At 52.1% G+C, this 20,895-nt stretch overlaps 2 protein-coding genes across 2 annotated transcripts; both read left to right on the top strand.

Annotated features, from left to right (window-relative positions):
• The first annotated feature begins 5 nt into the window (after positions 1 to 5).
• Positions 6 to 8,463, top strand: TREML2 (triggering receptor expressed on myeloid cells like 2). The gene is made up of 5 exons (XM_044250663.1): positions 6 to 232; positions 2,409 to 2,729; positions 6,084 to 6,501; positions 7,547 to 7,653; positions 7,959 to 8,463. The coding sequence occupies exons 1-5, from the start codon at positions 172 to 174 to the stop codon at positions 8,051 to 8,053; spliced, it is 1,002 nt and encodes a 333-aa protein (XP_044106598.1). The 5' UTR covers positions 6 to 171; the 3' UTR covers positions 8,054 to 8,463.
• Positions 8,464 to 11,668: 3,205 nt separating this feature from the next.
• Positions 11,669 to 20,688, top strand: LOC122907842 (trem-like transcript 4 protein). Its single transcript, XM_044250669.1, has 6 exons — positions 11,669 to 11,995; positions 12,154 to 12,477; positions 13,871 to 13,946; positions 15,292 to 15,410; positions 17,058 to 17,167; positions 18,256 to 20,688. The coding sequence occupies exons 1-6, from the start codon at positions 11,938 to 11,940 to the stop codon at positions 18,478 to 18,480; spliced, it is 912 nt and encodes a 303-aa protein (XP_044106604.1). The 5' UTR covers positions 11,669 to 11,937; the 3' UTR covers positions 18,481 to 20,688.
• Positions 20,689 to 20,895: the final 207 nt, after the last annotated feature.

The raw sequence follows: 20,895 nt of genomic DNA, 5'->3' as shown, positions 1-20,895 counted from the left end.
GGGTCCCACAACTTCCTCACTTCCCTAAATGGGCAACTGCACTTTGAGAAGGCCAGGTCCTTCCCTGGCAGACCTAAGTGGCACATCCTGCATTGGCCTGGGCCCTTAACCCTGGATTCGAGGTGTCCCGCCCCCCTGCTGGCCTGTGACTGTCCCCAACTGGATGGAGCCATGGCTCCCACCTTCCTGCTGTTGCTGCTGGGGCTGCTGTGGTTCCAGCGCCCTGTCTCAGGTGAGAGGAGCTGGCATAGGAGGGAGGGAATAGCCTTTTTCTGGACTCTCCCTCCCTGCTTTTCCTTGCCCAATAATCTTGTTTGAAGCTTTGTGGGGTTGGAGGAGAAGGGAGATGGGGCTGACCTAGTGGCTCCTAACAAGTAAGAAGGTCACATCCCACTATCTGGCCCCAGGCAAAGTTAACACAGGACTCACAGACTAAGATAAAACTCTGGACTCTCGATGCTGGGCCCATTCATCTGCCAGGCTTGGTCAGGACCTCGGATCACGGACACTCTGTTTCCTCACCCAAAAAGTCTCCTTCCCTTCTCTAGAAAGCCCTGTTTGGTTCTTACAAGAATCATTGCATCACGTGTGTGTGTTTTAACTGGCTGAGTGCTTTGTGCCAATACGTTCTTCCTCATCCCCCTGTCCTGAGGGGGAGGCCCTCCTTGAGGGCCTTGCTCACCCCATAGCTACTAAATGCCCCTTGAGGGGGCCTTCTGCAGTCCTGCCTTTCTTATTGCCATGGTCACCAAGTTACCCTCTCCTGTTTAGTTCTGGCCACCACCTGTGAGAGGGGTGGAAGGTGGGCACAAATGAACACAGACCCTTTACAAGAGTTCCCGACCCCGCACTTCTCCTAGAAAGCCCCCTCTCCTTGCTAGGGAAGAAGTGTGAAGTAATCCTGGGGTCCTCCAACCTCCCAATTGCCAGTTAACTGACTTGGATCATTCTCTTGGTTTGTACAGGACAAAGGAATGTCCAGACAGGGTGCTACCTTAGCACAACTCTCAGCTGTAGTGCAGCTGGGGGGAAAGCAGGTAGACATCTCCTGTCATTTGTGGGGTCCTTGGCTGTCATAGCTCTGGGCTCCACTGGAGAAGTCTGAAGCAACCTGGATTTGAGAAAGGGAAGCACGTGGAGCACCACCTCCCTTCCAGGCACAGTCCTGGGGCCCAGTTCCCACAGTCGACCTGAGACAGAAGAAGCAGCAGACTTTTGGGATCTACTCACACAGTTAGTCAGTGGTGGAACCAGGGTTTAAGCCCATATTTATTTAGACTCCAAAATGTGTGCTCTCCACTCTGTCCTGCTGGGGAGAAGTGTGTGTGTGTGTGTGTGTGTGTGTGTGTGTGTATGTGTGTGTGTCGACGGCAGGCTCTGGGGGATGTGAGGGGTAAATGCTGGGCGTATGGTGGGCAGTGGGGTGGAGGGAGACCATCACAGCTTTGCCCGTCTCCCTGTCCCCTGATTCCCCACCTTCAGCCCTAGGTCTACTCTCTCCCCGCCAGCCGTGGATTGTGAAATGCACAGATCACATCTTATTTCTAGGTGGAGACTGTAACAGGCTATGGATGAACTGTGACTAATGGTATAGTTCTTTGGTTTGTACTCCATTGGGAATTTATTTGTATGTTTGCGCATTTTTAATCTCTGGGTTTTATGCAACTAGAATGTTTTAAAATGAAACCGCACCGAAAATGACCTATAGCACCTTGCTATTTAAAAGACAACTACGATGAAGTTATTTGTGAAATAAATAACTACTCTTAATTTTTTCAACTATTGGATTTTCTTTTTTATCTAAGCTGTTTGTGCTCTGGAATTTTGTAACTTTGTGACTTCTGTATATCTCTCACTGAGGGCAAGACCTAGGTCTTTCCCACAAGACCCTGAAGATGGGGCTATTACCTTCCCATTGGGCTAGAAAAGACCATGAAAAAAGGGGCTATGTCAGTTGGAGCTCCCTGAGTGTAAAGGCTGAGTTTCCTCCATTAGCCTGGGGGTTCCCTGAAGGCTGTGCCTATGTCTCAACCATCAGACTGGGAGTTCCTTGAGGGCTAGTCTTATATCTTCCTCCTAGAACTCACCAAGGGCATGGACTATTGTCTTCCTTCTAGTTTGGGAACTTCCAGAAGGCAGGGCTACTGTCTACTACTCTAAAAGACTGGAAGCTCCTTGAGGGAGTGGCCTGTGTCTTCCCCCTCAGACTGGGAGCTTGCTTGAAGCAGGGCCTGTGCATCTCCTCTCTTGGATGGAGGAGTTCTTTCGGAGCAGGGCTGTGTTTCTCCCTGGAACTCTGGTTCCATGACAGCAGGGTCGTATCCACCTCCTCTCCCCTCATCCCAGCCTTTGAGATGCCTCCTTCCTCCTCTCTCTCCAGACCTTGCTCACCAGCAGTGTCTCCCCAGGTGTCCCTGCCGAGAACGTGTACACTAAAGTCCAGCACTTTGAAGGGGAGACTCTGTCTGTGCAGTGCTCCTACAAGAGCCGCAAAAACCACATGGAGGGCAAGGTATGGTGCAAAATCAGGAGGAAGCGGTGTGAGCCTGGATTCGCCCGGGGCTGGGTACAGGGGACGCGTTACCAGCTGCAGGACGATCCCAAGGCCAAGGTGGTCAAGATCACCATGGCGGCCCTCAGGCGCCAGGACTCCGGCAGGTACTGGTGCATGCGCAACAGCTCAGGAACCCTGTACCCCCTGACGGGTTTCCTACTGGAAGTGTCTCCAGGTGAGCAGGCCTGCCAGGGCACTGGGAGGGTAGGGGTGTCTTCCCTGCCCCATACTCCACTCACAGCAGATGTAGTGAGAAGAATAATCCATCAATGGGCATGCTGTGCTACAGGGTTTTCACGGTTCCTTTACTGACATCTTCACGGGCATTGTTGTCTCCCACTTTACCAATGAAGAAAATGAGATCTAAAAAACCCTCTGTGGATCTGACCTTGTCCACAGTCACAGAGGTAGCAAGTGGCAGAGACAAGATTCACACTTAGGGCTCTCTGTGCTTTGTTTTTATTCCATCATCTGTTCAATATACATTCACCGAGTCCCGAATCTGTGCCAGAGACTAGACACAGTCCTGCCGTATGAGAGATGACAGGCGGTTGCTCATCATCAGAAGAATAATTATAGATAACAATAAATGTTCTTAAGAAAATCAAGCAGTGTGACAAACTGGGTAGTAACTCAGTGTTGGTGGTGGTTGGGGGGGGAGCTAGTGAAGCATGGGAGACTAGAGAGGACCTCCCTGAGCAGATGACATCAGGCAGAGTCCTGTGTGAGAAGAGCTTTCTAGCCCTGTTGAAATGTGGGTGCTTTGTATTCTAGGCAGGGAGTACTGCATGTGCAAAGGCCCTGCGGTGAGAAAGAGCCGGGCTTGTATAAGGCAGGGCTGTGTTGCTGCCCCATATTGAGTGTGGGGCACAGTGGCAGGAGATAAGGTTGGGAGAGTCAAATAGCAGCCTTTCTAAAGTCTATAATGCCACGTTTGGGTTTCATTCTAAGTATAGTAGGAAGCTATTGGAGTGTTTACAGGAGTGTGTTGTGACTTGTCTTTAAGAGTATAATGGCTGGAAAATAAAAAAGAGTATAATGGCTGCTGTAGAGTGGATTGTGGAAGGATAGGAGATGAGCCGAGAGGCCATTGTGTGTATTCTGGCTGAGAATGAGTGTCCTAAAGTAGGACATGAGGTGGAGAGAAGTGGTTCAAATCTTTGATGTTAAGACTTCCCGCCCACTCTGTAAACTTTGGAGGTAAGACAGGTGAATAAAAGGGAGGAACCAAGAGTGACTGTAAGGTTTTTTATTCCATCAGCAAGGTGCATGTCGGTGCCATTTATTGGGTAGGGTGACTCTGGAGAGATGCTAGTTTGGAGGATAAAAATCAAGAGCTATCTTTTGTCATGTTAAGTTCAAGACACCTCCTAGAACCCCAAGTGGGCAAATGGAGCAGCAGTGAATCCTGGAGCTTAGCTGAGAGGTCAGAGCTGGGGATATACACAGGGGAAGTATCCCTGTGAAGATAGTTTATTTTCATTTTTATTTTTTTTTAAGATTTTTAAAAATCCATTTATTTGAGACATAGTGAGTATGAGTGGGGGAGGGCAGAGGCAGGGGGAGAGGGAGAGTGAGAAGTAGACTCCCTGCTGAGTAGGGAGCCAGAGGGAAGAGGGGCTCTATCCCACGACCCTGAGATCAGGACCTGAACCAAAGTCAAATGCTTAACTGACTGAGCCACCCAGGAAGTCCTTTGTGAAGATGGTTTAAAGTCTAGGGGATTTGAGAATTCTATACAGACAGAAAGAGGATTAGTTGTTGCTTAGAGTGGGGGGAGGGAAGAAGGAGAGGTAGAGGTTAATAGCTAAAGGGTGGGGATTTCTTTTGGAGATGGTGGGTATATTCCAAAATTGACTGTGGTGGTGGCTGTATGACTCTGTGAATAGACTAAAAGTCATTGAATTTGGTGCTACAAGTGGGTGTGGTATGTGGAATGTGAATAATATTTCAAAAAAATCTGTTAAAAAATCAAGGGGATGGAGAAGTTCTCCCTTCAGTGTAAAAAAAGAGAGAAGGGTCAAGCCCTGAGGTTCCCCCACATTTATAAGATAGGAAAGAATGAGGAACCAACAAGAGAACATGAAAAAAACAGCCAATGGTGATGGCATGAGTTATTGACCCTTCCCCATCCCCTGGCCCACCTGCATCCCCCTCTTCTGTTGTGACTGAGCTAGGGCAACTGCTGTCTCTAAGATGTGGGGCCGAATCTCATTTCCCCTCTCCATTTCTGCTTTAGACCCAAGAAATAGTTAAAATCAGGTGTATAAAAGTCTTAATCTGCAGGGATACAAACATGAAATGGTTCTGTTTTTCTCTTTGCATATACCCCCCTCCCTTGTCAAATCCCATGGTCTACCTTTTAAAAAGACCATTTGGGGAGATTCCAACTTAGCAGACCTTTTCAGTTATTAGGGAATAAAAAATCCTCAGCCCATTTAAAAACTCTAATCTTCTAGCAATATATGCTCTTCTACTCCTTGAAGACCATAGGTTATAGCCCAAGCCACCCAGAGTAGGAAGGAGGGTATTAGCCTGCTGCCTAACTCCCTCTCCTTCATCCCAGCAGGTGGGGAAGGTGGGGTTCTTCTCAGTAACCTCATCCTGCCTTCTCCTCTTTGTTGGGTGTTACTTTTTTCTACCCAGCCCTTTGTGATCCTCTGTAAGGTGGGTCTCTAAATGCTGGCTCTCCTAAGACATGCACACGTGAGTTCTCTGAGGGTTCTTTGAGGTCTCTCCACTGCTGAGTAGGATGATGTGGGAGGTCTGGCTCCAGGTCAGCCTCTTCCCCCATCCCCACTCTCACCAGTGCTGCTTGTTCTGGGTTCCCTTGCCCAGAAAGATGGGTACCTTCCATGGTGGCCATTTAGCCCTCAGGAGTGTGTCCTTGCCATGCACAGTCATGGGATGTGGCAGCCTGTGTCAGCCCTCTCTCTTCCCTACCATCTCTCTCCAATTCTCTTGCTCTCTGCAAAGATAGACTCCACCACACCACCACAGATGGGACCTCATGATTTCTACAACCCCTTCTTCTTCACCACCCAAATGCCAGCCTTCTAGAAAATGTGAGGTTAAAGGCTGAGTGGATGGATGATAAGAGCAGGTGTCTCTTCTTAAGCTCCTAAGGTGGGCATCTGACCCTGCTGCTGGAGGCGGTCTTTGGAATGTGGGCCTTCACTGCTTCCTTGTCCTCATTTCTGGACCCTGGTCACCAATTATGGAACACCTGGAAGGTCCCTGTTCAACATGCTAGTGAAGAAATCTCTTTGGCATGCAGGAGTAAGGAAGGTCTGGAGGTAACTAGAGAGGTGGAGACAGGGGGGAGAGTTGGCCTGAAAGGGAAAGCTAAAGAAACTGGGAGAGCCTCTTCCTTCTTTACTGTGCCTGCTTCTTCTCCCTGACAAGCCCACATTTGGTCACACAGCAGAGCAGAATCCTTGGTCCAGGGTCAAGGAGGGGAGACAAGGATCTGTTCCCATCAGTGAGGCCCCTGACTCAGTCTAACATTCTTCCCTCTCTGACTCCTTAGCCTCCACAACCAGGAGAAGCACTCCTCTTAGACAGCTGGCCAATATCCTCAAGAGCAGAATTGTTGTCACATCGGGCCCAGCCCCCACCTCAGGCCCTGATGCCCCTTTCACCACCAGCATGACAGTTTTCACTCCTGGCCTCCTCACTTTGACCAGTCTCGTGCCCCCGACTGCCTCAGAGTCCATCAGACTGACCTCCATGACAGGCTTCAGCTTCACCAGCCCTGGCCCTTCTACCATGGGGCCCAGGAAGGCCATGGAATCCCAGACAGTGACTGTGTCTCCAAGCGATGCCAGAGCCTCCTCTGCTGCCCCAGCATCCATCTCCACCAGGGCTGGGCATCTGCACACCAGATCACCCACCACAGGAGTGTGCCACACCGGCGGGTCTCTCCTCAACAAATTATCCCCTGTCAGGTACCTGTGGGTCCTGGGCTTGGGTGGCTTTTGACCACATCCAGCAACAGTAACTGGTGCCTGAATAGACCTCAAGGTGCAGATGTGATAGCAGAGCTTTCCTTTTCAGGAGGTCGGTCTGGCCTGATGCTGAGTGGGAGGTCGTGGGAGGCCAGATGTCAGGCTGGAGAGGGGACATAGAGGATGACAGTGAGAAGTGAGGGTTGGAGATGGATCAGCATGAGTCTGGGTGGAGAGGAGAAGGTTGGGCCAGGACAAGGATGTGACTTGGGAGTAGAAAGTGGGAAATGGTGGATACTTTAATTTGGGCTCCCCCAGAAGCAGCCTCTGGGACCTGGAGTACTGGAAAGAGCAGGGGTAAGGGAGAAAGAGAAGCAGTTGGTAGAGAACCTAATCAAGCTGGCCACCACTGTGGGCAGCAGAGCACAAGGCTAGAGGAAGCTCTGGGGCCCAGGATCAGACTCCCAGCTGAAGGGCGAGGGAGCTGGGGTATTAATACACCAACTCTTACACCAACACTGCTCGTATTGGTCATCAGTGAGGGGCTGCCTGCCATGGGTGGCAAAGAGGACTGTACTGACAGGAGAAGGTCCAAGGGCTGAAAAAAATTTAGATGGAGGTGCTGAGGGCTGGTGCAAGGGCATATAGGTTGTGCACCTACCACATCTGCTTCAGAGGACAAAGGAGGGAAGGGCCGTGAGGAGAGGCTCTCACTACGAGGAGAGCAAGACTCTCAGTTTCTTCTGTCACAAATGGGGGTCTCTTAGATTTCTCATCCTCAGTGATGAGCAGGTTTGGGGGAACAATGGAGGGAAGGTGCTCAAGTGGAGAGATGCCCTTCTCCACCTGGGACTTCTTCCCCTGACCTCTGAGCTCCTCACTTCCTTCTGCCATGGCTGGATCCCCAAGGAAGGGAGGCAGTCACTCCCACCAGGGCTGTGAGGATTTCTCCTGGTCCCAGCTCTTCTTACGTGGCATCCAGAAGACATGGGTCAGGGGGGCACCTGGATGCTCACCGCCTCCCCACTCTGTCCTGTCCCCTCAGGCACCAGGATTTGTATTCCATTGTGCTCCCGGGGTTGCTGATCTTCCTCCCAGTGTCTCTGATGTTGATCGTGGTCTATGGGCTCTGGAAGAAGAGACACAGGGGAAGTGAGTACAACCCACTCTCCCGTCCTCCGGGGAGGGGTGGGGCAGAGCACGGGGGCTTGACACACTTGCCTAAGCGCCTGACTGCACTCTGTCCCCAAGTGGTATGTCATCACCTGCATCCAGCCACAAGGACTGCTCAGCCCTCAGGCGAGGGAGGAGGGTGGGGGGAGGGCAGGCAGGCAGGAACAGCATGGCATGACCCTCTGGGGCTGACCTGGCAGGAAGCAGAGGGCAGAGCCAGAAGAGGGGTGGACTGGCCCTGGCAGGAGCCCTGCCCCTCTGCATCTCTCTCCTTGTCTTCACAGGCTACAGGGTGTGCAACAATCCTGCTAGACCCTGGAGGGACTCACTTGGAAGACTGGAGCCTCCATGGAAGCCTGCTTGGTCTGAGGCAACTTAACTATGGATTGCGTGAGGGAGGGGCCTTTGGAGGCCAGAGGAGGATGAAGACGGGGGCCTGTTTGAACTGGAACCCAGCTGAGGGCCGAGGACTTGCTCAAGGCTGGACTCAGGCCTCTCCAGAACCAGAGGCTGCTCTTCGCCCACTCAGTCCTCTTGGGCTGCCGGGGGCCTGGGACAGCCCCCAGATTGGGGTACCAGGCAGGAAACCCCAGGGGAAGCCACTGAGGGGAATCAGCTCAGAGCTGCAGAGCCCTGAGTCCCCTCTGGGTGGTGGGGAAGACTTGACGGTGCTGTACACAGAGAGTTCTGGTTCTGTGGGCCTCGGAACCCCTTGCTATGGAGCTGAGGGGAGCGGACAGGTGAACGGCTGCCCTCTCCCCATCTGGAACCCTGTGTCCTCAGCTTTCCTCTGCTCCCCTCAAGCTTCCCCATGTGCTTGGGGAAGAAAAAGAGTCCCAGAGGCAATCAGTGTCTCAAGGGTCCTGCCATGGAGGGGAAGGAACAGTGACCAAGAGCTGGAGGTCCACAGGTGTGTTGGCAGTAGAGGACCCCAGCGCAGTCCAAGTTCCCCATCCACAGGGTCCTGTGACCTCTGATGGGCCTCTAGATGTGTCCTGCCCTGACCGCAGCTGCTTGTCACTCAAGTTCTGGGAACCAGCAGAGCCCACCTTCCCACTGGTGCTACCCATTGGCCAGCTCTCCAGGGAAAGCTGTGACGAGGTTGCCCAGAGCCTCGTGGTGTCAGGATCAGCCCGTCCCCAGACTGGTGTTTAGAGGCTGCACTCAGGGCCCTCTCCCCCAGTTCCCAGCTCCAGGTCTGAGCTCCCACAGGAGACTGAGAGCCCTCCAGAGTCCACTGCAGGGGAGGCCACGGTTCAGAGAAAGAGTAGATCATCTGCCTTCCCCTGGGACTCACTGTCCCCTGGGAAGAGAGGAGCTACTTGTGACCCAGCAAGGACAGCTTGGAATAGAGCATAGCTGGAGGAACACCTGGGTGGGGTAGGGGTAGGGAGGATGGAGCTGAGGAGCCTCGATGGGGGCCCAAGGGCTTTAGGAGTCTGGCCTCAGCTTCACTGGCTCCTGGCTCAGACTTGGCCTCTTCCACAGTGAGGACTGGAGAATATGGGCTGGCTTTGTCCCGTGGAACAGGGGCTCCACCAGCCTGAGCACCTGGAATAAGCCCCCAGGGATTGATGTGACATCTTCACTCCCCACCCTGGGACAAGGACCTCCCAGGTGGGGGAGCAAATGTCATAGTCAGGAGAGTGACACAGCTCAGGCCTTGATGGGTACTGGGAGACCACTCCAGAATGGATGTGGGGAGAGAGAAAGGGGCCGGAGATAATCCCGGGGGACTGCACGGAGGAGGCATCTCTTTCCTATGTCCAGGAGAGGGCACTAGAGGAGAGACTCAGATTGAGGAACTGACAAACCTGGTGCCAGGACACACACACACACACCCAACCCCCCTCAACCCCCCCATCCTCCATACAAGGAGAGGTTGGTCATGACCTTGGTGTCTAACTAGGAGGGGGCTTAATATCCCTGGGGGAAAATAGCTCCCTAAGAGCCCCCCTCCATTCGCGATCCTCCAACAGCACACTGACCACCCTGCCTCATCTGAGAACAGGATGTCCTGTGAGAGAACGGCAGAGGGCTTAAGACTGCGGCCCAGTGAGGCCACCTGTCTGTGTAACCCTATGTGAGTCACTAACCCTGCTGGCTCTCATTTTCCTCTCGTGAAAGGGGACACTAATGCCTACCTCTCAAGACTGCCTTTGGGATAAAAAGGAGTCACCTGAACCTCATGCACCTGAGTAAATGCCTCGTGATTGCTGGCCTGCAAGCTCTCCTCCAGCTCCAGTGGTCTTTGTCTGCACTGAAGACCTTTGGACCCTATTTCTCTGTTTTGTGCTCAACTGGAAGGGGCAAGGGAGGGTAGAGGGGCACATGGTCAGGCCTCACATTGTGGGCGCTGGACCCAGGCAGAGGCATTTGGCTGTGCCCTGATGCTAGGTAGGGAAGCTATGAGGAGACCTGCCATCCCTTTTTGCCCAGGATGAGAGGCTCCTGGAACGGGGGGCGGTGGGAGCCTGCGCCACATGCCCACTCACAGATCCTGCTCCCACATGAACCCCACAGTAAGAACTCAGGGCACTTAGAAAGTGCTCTAGATGCCCTGCCCCTGCTCTCCACGTCCAGCGGGCCCTGAGGGGCTTCTTTGGATCTCCAGTGCTCTGGGACATTGTCCTCAAAGCCCCAGTGCTTCATTTTCTCCTTCCTGCTTCTCCTTCTCGCCTTGGAGCTGCAGGAGGCCCCAGAACCCGGACAGACAGAGGGCAGGGAAGGGCGGGACACCTGCGAGTATTGAACGGGCCAAGGCTGCCGCTGCCCTTAGTGGGTAAGGCAATGAAGCTTCCTAGCAGTGGGCTGTGATGATGGGATACACCTGTGAAGGGCTTCCTGTCATGACCAAGGGCAAGGGCACATAAAAAAAACAAAAACAAAAAAAAACAGCACCGAGGGGGTTTTCCTCTGCAGAGCATGGCAGGTGGGTCTGTCACCATGGGGCACACATGCCCCCACAGGGACGCCAGCAAGCAAGCCTCAGGGTCACAGTTCTCCCATATGGTTGCATGGTACTGAGTTGGGGATGCTTCTCCTTCAGGCTGATGTACTTCTTACCCCACTGCTGGGAGTAGTGAGAGCCCCTCTGGGGGCTGCTGCAGCTCTACAGAGCCAGGCCCTTCCCGGAGAGGCCTGAAGGTGGCCACGTGCCACCGCCCACTCCCAAAGGGCCGCTGCAGGGCCTGAAGCCCCATCATTCCCTTGCCGTTCTGGAGAGCCTCCTGTCCTCGGAAGTCTTCACACCCTGAGCTTCCTGTTGTCCTGTTCTGCTTCCTGTCCTCCTAGTCCCGGCTTGTTCCCTGGGCACCTTAGGCCTGCTGTGTTCATCTCCACCTCAGAGTCTGTACACCACATGCCTGACCTGCCACGTTGCATTTTCACGGGGTTTTCTTCTTTCTGGGTTGTAAAGAGCCTGTGATTATAGTAGCTCTTCTAATGACAATTATTCCTTAAAATGTGCTTGATTACTGTGGTCCTTTGACAAATGCTTACGGAGTGATTATGGCAGGCTGGGAACTGGGGAACTGGGGAACTGGGGTGACCTGGAGGAGGAACCCCCCAGGTCCCATCCTTCTGCATCTATCTCCCCCCACCGACTCCCCTCCCCACTGATTATGTCCCCAGCTTCACGCTCTCCCACCCCTACCAGGGGCATTCCCCGTACCTCCATTTCTGGAAATGACTCTCCCTCTCCTTTCTCCTCGGTCCCTCCAGTCCTCACAGAGCTCCCCAGCTCCCAGACAGGCCTGGGCAGGAAGTCTCGGACCACTGGGCACCTCCCAAGGGTCCCCTAACTCTGTCACTCACCTTCAGCTGAACCTTTTTACTTGCAGGGAGGACTTGGGAACAGGGAGGAAGTGGTGGATTAGAGGGGAAAGCAGAAAGGAGAAATAGGTTCTGGTTTCAACAGTTTCTTCCTGGACTTTCACAGCTTTCTACATCCTAACCCCAGTGCAGCAAGGAGGAAGAGGCTGGGCAAGAGTCAGCTGACAGAAGCTTCAGAATCCCCTGGAGCCTCAGCTCTGAGACTGGACCCGGCACACATGTCGCACCTGCAGCGAAAGGCTCCTGCTTACAGGCCAAGACCTCTCCTCCTCCCAGGCCTCCCGCTGCCCCCTGGAGGACTTGGCCTCCCTCAGCTCTTCTTCCTGGACAAGTGAGAGTGGCTAGGCCAAATCCCCACCCCTGCGCCCCAGCTCCGGCTCCTTCTCCTCAGGGCTTCCCTGCTCCCACCCCAGCTCAAGAAGAGGGCCCATGGCCTGGGAGGCCACATGCCTGCTGCCGCCTGTCCTGCTGGTGCTCCTGGCCTCAGGTGATGAGGGGGGCCGAGGGAGGGAAAGGGGCAGGAGGAGGGAGATGGCCAGGTGAGGTGGCCAAGAGAGGGGCCATGCAGAGGGACGGCCGGGGCACCCACCTGCCAGCCCCACCGTGTCTGAGGGGTGGCTCCCTGACGTGAGAGTGTACTTTCAGGCTCATGGGGACAGAAGCCAGAGTTGCTGCATCTCCTGGAAGGGGAGTCCTTCTCTGTGAAGTGCCTGTACCTGCCCCAGAAAGACTCAGAAGCTGTGAAATTCTGGTGCAAGTGGGACTTACCACGTACCTGTACCCTGTTAGCCATCTCACCCCAACTCTGGGTGAAGCCTCGAAACTCCATTGAGGATAAAGTCGGCCGGGGCTACTTCATCGTCACCATGACCGAGCTCAGGGTAGAAGACTCTGGATCTTATTCATGTGGATTCTATAAATCCTCCAGGAAATTTTTTCACAGAAACATCCATCTGGTGGTATCTCGGGGTGAGTCCTTTCCCTTCTTTGTGTGGTTCTCAATCATCCTGAGTCACAAGATGTTAGAGCTAGAAAGGACTCCAAAATAGTTGTCTTCAGTGCTCTCACAGCCCAAAATGGGTGCCCCTTGCCCAGAGTCACCTCTGGTGAAGAGCAGATCAGGCACCAGAACTCAGACCTGCTGGCTCCCGTGGTTCTTCCTTTCCCATCACATGCATTTCTCTGAACATTTTTGTTGTTATGAACTCCTCCACTGGTTTGTAATGACTGTAAAGCCTTCTCAGGTTTGAGCAAGACTGGCTGATTCGGCCATCCCTGGGCATCCCGACTCTTGGCCCTAACCCCAGCTTTCTCTCAAAGGGTAGTGCTTGAGTTGCAGGTGGCTCGGTGGATTAAGAAATGTGGACAGGCAGGAGCCAACTAGGGAGGCAGACAGGGGACTCTGGGGATGAGACAGGGAGGTGTGGTGGCCAAGGGCTCAGAGAGCCTGTGTCCTCACCCTGGACCTGCTCCTTAGAGTCAGGTCCTTAAGGCTCCTTAAGGCTCAGGTGGGAAGCTGGGCGATAGTCTTAACTGAGGCCCTGGTGTTTTTCCTGAAAAATCTCAGACTTACAAAGCCCCCGTGTTTCCCTGTGATGGCCAGGGCTTGAATGGCATCTTCCCAGACCAGCTGCCAAGCCTGCTCAGCCATCTGGTGAGCTGGGCACCCAGAGGACCCTGGTCAGCTGCTTGGTCATTCACCAACCACCCAAGCCATGGCTCACTGTCCACTCCATGTACGGCAGGGGCTGCACCCTGGAAGGGAAATCAAACACCTTGAGACTCTATCCTGTGCTGGAGGAGCCCACAGCATCCCCCGCTGGTCCCTGCATCCAAGGCCGACACAGAAGTGAAGGGTTAAGTTGGTGGGTGGTAGGTGGTGGCCCAGTGAAGGGAGGGACCAGGTTGCTGGAGAAAGCAGTGGTATGGATTCTCCTAGAGGATTCCCCAAAGGAGGTGATACCACTTGGGCCTTATGAGTGAGCAGGAATTGATCCAGAAGAGACAGAAGTGGGATGGGGGGTGGGAGGTGGGAGGGACGCATTTTCGGTTGAGAGTGCATAACATGGTCAAGAACAATGAAAACGGAAAAGACTGTAGTATATCCAATATACTAGTGACAGTGTGATCCTAACCTAAAGCCTCTCACACTGGAGCACTTGACTGAGAGGGAAATCCCACACAGAGTAACTCCCGCATAGAGGGCCTGGTGCAGGGCATGAGGCATGGTGCTTCTCAGAGTCCTCACCTGGCCCAGGGCCCTGGATGGGCTCCTCTTTTCCAGGGCCAAGGACTAGCAGTGGGGAGCCTGAAAAGTGGGGCAAACACATGGGAGTGCTCCCCTCATTGTCATCTCTTACAGCTTCAATTCTGCCTACTGCCAGGAGCACCAGTGGGACCCCCGCCTGGACTTCTGCCGCCAACCCTGTCACTGACAGGTACTCCGTCCCCATCTTCCCTGCCCTCCACGTCCTCCTACCCATGGCCAGCTGTGGCAAATTTCCTCCAGCTGCCACATCCCCACCACTATCTGGCTCTCAGGGGATGAAATGGGAGTCACACCATTTGCACCAGGTTGCTTTGCCTCTTTAAACCTCAGTTTTCTCATCTGCAGAATGGGGCCAATGACATCCTCACGTTACAGCAGGTGCCTGCTTGCCTTTGGCATGTTGACATTTGGTGTGAGGGGTGTCCTGTGCACCGTAGGCTATTTGGCAACATCCCTGACCCCTACCCATCAGTAGCAGCAGTGCCAATGTCCCCCTGGATCGCCCAGTTGCGACAACAAAATCCAAGCGTCTCCAGATATTGCCAAGCTTGCCTTGGGAGACACAAGCACCGCCAGTTGGCAACCACCGCTGTACAGAGGGCTGAGAAGATGAGGTAGAATTGGGTCTGACTCAATGCCAGCCATGTGACCAGGGCTGCCTCATTTCCCTCTCCCCTCTTCCAGCCTTTCTCTATCCCAAAGCTGCCGGGGTCCCGGGAAAGGGTGCACTTTGTAGTTACTACAGTCCATGGCCTGATTTCCTCTGTCATCCTGCCTGATGGTTTCTAGGCCCCAGCCCCTGGGAGTGACCCGACAGCTGTTTTTCTTCCGGCCTTCACCCTCCCCTGCCTTCTGCCCACACACCCTCACTGCGATGGGAGCCCAGGGTTCTCACAAACCCCTGGTTCCTTGCTTCAAGGCGCTTTACCCAGAAGCTGCGTGGTGCTGGTCATGGAGCATAGGGGGGTCCTTACAGCAGCTGCCACCCAGGCTCAGGGCTTCAACCCTTGACACCCCAGACACCTTCCCTGGGAGCCTGCTGCAGTGTAAGGAAGCCTACCTTAGTGTTCTGCCTTTGACCTAAGACAGGTCTTGTTCAAAAGCATTTATTATGTGGCAGCGCTGTTGGTCACAGGGCACCAGCTGAGCCCATCTCATGGGCAGGGGTAAGGAACTGGGACCAAGAATAGTAGAGAGCAGGATGTGGGAGGGGTGAGTACAGACCCTGCAACAAGGTTCAAGTTAGGGGACAGCAGCCAGAAAAGGGAAAAGGAGGAAAGCATTCCCGTTTCACAGAGGAAGAAACAAGCCCAGATGTGGCCAGACATGGCCAGACGTGGCTGGACGTGGCTGGACGTGGCTGGACATGCATGGCTTATGGGGCAGAGCCCTTGACCATGGCCAGCTCAACAGGAGGGTCAGTCGCGATCACCCAGGTGGGGAGAGGGATGCCTTCTTGGGCAGAAGGTTGGCTCCCACTTGCCTCACCTGGCTGGTCATTCGTCATTCCAAAGCCCTCAGGGCAACTGGCAGCTCATCGTTCCCAGCTCTACATTGGGTGTCCTGCTGGTGCTGGTGCTCATCCTCCTTATGATCCTGTACTTCAGGAAAGCCCGCAGAAGCGCCGCAAAAGGTAAACTCCAGTGCTGGCTCCAAGTAGACCACTGAGGGCTTAGCCATGATGTTCCCATGCCCATGAGCCTGAAGACTGGGCTTCTCATGCCCATTTTACCAACAGGGAAACTGAGGCTTGTGTGGTGAGTGGTCAGGATTGCTGTGTTCTCTTGGTTTGTCAGAGCAGCAGGTGGGGTCATTCTCCTCAGAGGCTCAAGGTCAGCCCCTTCTAAGCCTTATTCGCCAAAAACTGGGTATTCTAGTATCTATTGGGGAGTGTATATTTTGCCCTTTTCTTATAGATAAGGATTTTTAAACAAATTTATCTGGAAAACTTTATTATGTGTTTATATGTGTTTTAAGATTTTATTTATTTATTTGACAGAGAGAGAGAGATAGTGAGAGCGAGTACACACACAGGGGGAGCAGCAGGCAGAGGGGGAAGCAGGCTCCCTGCTGAGCAGGGAGTCTGATGCGGGTCTCAATCCCAGGACCCCGGGATCACGATCTGAGCCAAAAGCAAATGCTTAACCGACTGAGCTACCCAGGCACCACAAGAGTATTTTTTTAAATTGTCACTATTGTTTTAAAATTTTGTCTTCCTAAAAGCATTAAAGGATTTTTTTAAAAGATTTTATTTATTTATTTGACAGACAGAGAGCACAGGTGGGCAGAGAGGCAGCCAGAGACAGAGAGAGGGGGAAGCAGGCTCCCCTCTGAGCAGAGAGACCGATGCGGGGCTTGATTTCCAGGACCCTGGGATCATGACCTGAGCTGAAGGCAGAGGCTTTAACCCACTGAGCCACCCAGGCGCCCCATTGAAGGATTTTTTTAATGTTCAAGTTGCAAGTTTTTTTTTTTTTTTTTAGCATTAATCACATGTAAAATCACCAGCATTTTGTGCAAGGCTTATCAGATTAGTGCCTTTTGATGATTCTGGCCTTCTTTTTTGTTGTTTGGTTTGTTTAGCACATATTGCATATTTATTAACCGTATAATCCAGTAATGTGTGTGGTGACAACTTTTTTGAAATGTGGAAGTGGGGCAGCGCTATGTTGAACCTTAATGACTTTAATTTTTCGAGCTATCAAAATCCTAACGTAGTAATGGGTTGTAAAATTTTATATACGTATTTTTCAAATTATGTAAAGTAAACTTAGTGGGTCACAATACTATTTTCATAAACTAAAATAGAAAAGCAAAATATCACATTGGAAGGATAAATATTTTTTCATTGGACTTTTATTTTAGGAGAGAGAGTGTGTGTATGAGTCTGTGTGTTTGTATATGTAGAAATAAGATAAAATGTTTCTCATTGTGGTTCTTGGTTCAAAATTTTGAAAGGCATTATAGATAACTTCACCAGCAAATAGATTATACTTAAATGGATTTTTAAATTTGGAACTTTCAGTGACTGAGATTGATTCAGCTTTACCAGTTTTATGCAGATTTGCTGCATGCCGCCAGTCTGATTTGCCCCTTGGCACCAAGGTCTGACCCCTGGATGCTGTGTGCTGGCCATTAGTGAGCCCCCCCGGGGCAGGGTGGGGTTTCCAGACCCAGCCCTGGTCCCTCAGCCAGTGGGGACCTCTGGCACCCCTGCATTCTCAGAGGAATGAGACCTGTGGAGAGATCCCTGCCCCAAATTGGACTCTTTCCTTCACAGGTGAGGACAAATCCCACCACATCTATAACAACATCTCAGTCCAGAAGGAACCGGGCACTGGGCATAGGAAGGACCTCTCACCAAGGCAGAGGCGATCTCAGCTTTCCTGGGTATCTTGTTTGTCAGTGTTTTTTGTTTGGTGGTTGTTGTAGTTTTCCAGCTTCCCAGCTTGTATTTACTTGTAGTTTCTGTTCACTCTGCCCTGGGGCTCACTCGTGACTCCTCACACTCCTGTTGCCTCATCTACATGCACCCTTGACCCCATCCTTCCCAATTCAAACCACTTAGAGAGAAAGAGAAGTTGACTCCCCAGCTTTTGATCTTCACCCCCACAGGAGTCAACTGTTAATAGGGGGTCCCTCTCATGGCGTGGCTGCCACCAGTCCAGTCAGCTAGGGGGGTGGGGGTCACATGGTAAAATCACAGCTCCCTAGGTGCTCTCTCATCAGGAACTGGGGACTGGGCTATTGCTGTTGGGTAGGTCTGTCTTGTCTAAAGATCTAAAACTCTTGAAATCACAGAATTGCAGGATTGGGAGGATTTAAAGTCATCTGGTACAACCCTCTGTAATGCTGGGATCAACTCTACAAATAACATCCCTACCAATTGCTCTTCTAGCTCAGTGTTCTTCAAACATGTGTAGATAAAAAACTCCTGGAGAACTTGTACAAACAGAATTTCCTGGACACCACCCCCAGAGACTGCCTTCCTAGAGCTTAGGTGGAGCCTGAGATTTTATCCAGCTGCTAGGTGATGCCAGTGCTGTTGGTCCACGGGTCACACCCTATGTTGTCTTCTTTAGCCCATTTTTTTCCCAAAGATTTTATTTATTTATTTGACAGACAGAGATTACAAGTAGGCAGAGACACAGGCAGAGAGAGGGGAAGCAGGCTCCCCGCCAAGCAGAGAGCACGATGCGGGGCTCAATCCCAGGACCCTGAGATCAGGACCTGAGCTGAACGCAGAGGCTCTAATCCACTGAGCCACCCAGGCACCCCTTCCTTAGCCTATTCTTAAACATCTTTAGTGATGGTGACTTTGCTGCCCTTAGCCATTCCCAGAGGCTCTGCAGGGTTCATACTCTGTTCCACACCTTATCACTGTCTCTGTCCTCCACCCAGCTCAGGGCAGCCCTGGGGCCACGGACCACACCCAGCTATGATTTGTACATTGAATGTCTGTCTCCTTTGATTCCTAGGGCTCGGATCAACGGAAGGGCTCTGATGAGGACACTGGGGCCATCTGCTATGCCTCACTTATCCACCTGAATCAATTTGGCCCTGAGGACTCCATCTACGTCAATACTCAGCCCAAACTGAAACCCATGCCTGATCCCCTTCTGACTGTAGAATATGCCTGCATCCCTGGAACCAGACCCCAGCCCACCAAGTCAACTGCCCCAGATAGGGAGCTCAAGAGCTAAGGATAGACTTCACTGAGCAGTGAGCACTTAGCAAGTACTTGTGAGGCATAGGGCTGCTCTACCAGTGATGAGTGGGGGGAGGACTTCAGCATGGCAAAGAGGGTCCCAAACCATCAAAAGATCATTGCTTCCTACAAGGGCAATGAGGAGGAAGGAGGAAAGGAAAGTCATTATCATTCAGAGGGGAGAAGCTTTGAGTGTGAAGGCTATGATGGGTAGGCTCTGGGGCCTATAGAAGGGGTCTCTAGACACCTGCCTGCTCCTCTCCCCAGGGTCTGGGAGGAGGGATACTGAAGTAGAGTCCAGTTAAATAGGATCTGGACACCAGTGCTCCAAGTCACCCAATCTTCTCCACACTCTGTGACCCTCACTTCCTTCCTGACCAGGGCCTATGAAATCCTGACATGCTGTGCAAGTTCCTCTTTGGTGACCTCCTCAGGACAGCCCCTGCCCAACTCTCCGAGGGCCACTAAGTTCTATCTCTCCATCCCAGCTCCTCCTCTCCTTCCTGACCTTCTGATTTTGATTCTCACAAATGACCCTGACAGGACGGGCAGTGCCTGCTGCTCAGCGGTCTTCCTTAACCCTTGGCCTTGCCATTCAAGGTGGGGCGTGGGAATTTCCTTCCCTTGGTGGCCCCTGCAGCTCCACCAGAACTGATCTGGGTTCCTCTGCCTTCCACAGAAGCTATCATGTATTCTACAAGCTGCACATCAAGGACAGCAGGTTGAGGGTTACCTCCTGTTTTGCCCTGGTGCCCTTGCACAGGGCTATTATGGGAACAGAGCTCCCTTCTTTATTAAGCACTCCCAAGGAGTGACTCTGAACTGTGGGAACTCCAGGCCATGGGGGCAGAGGGTGGGGTCCTGCCATGTCATGGAAAAGATTGCTTGACTGCTGATACATCACTTCTCAAGGATAACATTTAAAGATCATCGAATCTAACTGCCAGTGAGTCCACCTGCAAAATCCCAGTGAGTCATGCAGTGTCTGCCTCAGTCTCTTCAAGGACAGGGAATTTACCACCTCTTGCTCAAGCAGCTTGTTTGTGAATGTTTTTTTGTCTTTCAGATTGCCCTCAATTACAGTGAAAGGTCAGCCTGCCTACAGGATGGGACCTGAGGGTCAGACTGCTTTATGGCCAGAAAGGTAGAGGGGTTGGAGAGGTGAAGAGTGGGGGGCAGTCTGAGGTTTGGCAGGCTGGGTGCAAGGGAAAGGTCTTCCTCAGGGAGGAAGGCAAGCTAAGCACTTGTCACTTGGGACATCCCAGGCTCCCTGTGCCGAGGATGTGGTTCTATCCGCAGTCTGTGGTTGCATGAGGACACTCAGGAACAACCCCAAGTTGAAGGAGGTGGAGAGCAGGATGCTCTGAGCATCACTTTAGCCCTCCAGGTCTCTGCTCTGTTCTTCCAACTCCCTATATCTGACTCCTAGAGAATGGGCAACTACTGCACCCTGACCTCCCACCCTACCTGGCCTTGCTCTGAGAATGTCATTGACACTGACCTGTGGACTTATTTGACCTCTGGTCCTCAATGGTTCTAGGCTCCTAATACTGCCTCTTGGTCTATATTTTAGTCTACACTCCCCCTGAGGGAGCCTGTATTCACCATGGTCTTTTCAACTCAGGTTTCCTGGCTACAGCACTATGAGCCATCCCAGGGGTCAGGTTCCTCATGAGCTGTCCAAACCCAAAGGATTTACTCAGACTAGAGCACCTGGAGTTACAGTCATTAGATGGTACTTGTAGGGATCTGCTGACTGCCAGCCACTGCTCAGGCCTGGGGACACAATGATTAAGGCTAGTAAGCCAACAACTATGGAGTGCTTCTTATGGGCCACATTCCTTTACATACATTAATGGCTCAAACATCCTGGAAGGAAGGTACTCTCCTATCATTTTAAAGATAGGGGAAATTGAGGTGCAGACAGGTTAACTTTTTCCCAAAGTCTTGACTCTTGAAAGTCAAGTTGTTCAGTAGTTGCTCCCCAAATTATTTCCTCCTGAGAACATAGCTAGATGATTACAGTCCAGCCTTTCTTGCAGTTAGAGGTGGCCAAGTGACTGGGCTCTGGAAGTTACTGTTGCCCCCTGCAGGCCTAGCCCATAAAACCTTTTATGCAATCATCAGTGTTTTCTCCTTCCTCTCATTTGTCACCCAGATGGCATGGTGAAATAAAAGTTCTTAATGTAAATTCTAATCCTAACTCAGCTTCCCAAGGGTCAAAAATCTGGCTTGCCTTGTCTTTCCTAACTGCTACTGCCTCTTCTGCTGCCGGAGCTTCTTTCTCCTGGGAATCCTTACTGGAGTTCTCAAAACAAGTCTCTTTTTTCACTGAAGTCAAACAGAGAAATACAATTATCATATGGTTTCACTTATTTGTGGAATATAAGGAATAGCATGGAGGACATTA

This window comes from Neovison vison, chromosome 1 (assembly GCF_020171115.1).
Source record: "Neovison vison isolate M4711 chromosome 1, ASM_NN_V1, whole genome shotgun sequence".
NCBI lineage: Eukaryota > Metazoa > Chordata > Mammalia > Carnivora > Mustelidae > Neogale > Neogale vison.
This window is presented reverse-complemented; position numbering and strand designations above follow the sequence as displayed.

What these genes read in the sequence shown, in the direction of transcription:
- TREML2 (XM_044250663.1), top strand. Translation starts at nt 172, where the DNA reads ATGGCTCCCACCTTCCTGCTGTTGCTGCTGGGGCTGCTGTGGTTCCAG. An exon ending in CCTACTGGAAGTGTCTCCAG is followed by an intron (nt 2,730 to 6,083) that starts GTGAGCAGGCCT and finishes CTGACTCCTTAG; the next exon opens with CCTCCACAACCAGGAGAAGC. An exon ending in GAAGAAGAGACACAGGGGAA is followed by an intron (nt 7,654 to 7,958) that starts GTGAGTACAACC and finishes TTGTCTTCACAG; the next exon opens with GCTACAGGGTGTGCAACAAT.
- LOC122907842 (XM_044250669.1), top strand. Translation starts at nt 11,938, where the DNA reads ATGGCCTGGGAGGCCACATGCCTGCTGCCGCCTGTCCTGCTGGTGCTC. An exon ending in GCTGGTGCTCCTGGCCTCAG is followed by an intron (nt 11,996 to 12,153) that starts GTGATGAGGGGG and finishes GTGTACTTTCAG; the next exon opens with GCTCATGGGGACAGAAGCCA. An exon ending in GGCGATCTCAGCTTTCCTGG is followed by an intron (nt 17,168 to 18,255) that starts GTATCTTGTTTG and finishes TTTGATTCCTAG; the next exon opens with GGCTCGGATCAACGGAAGGG.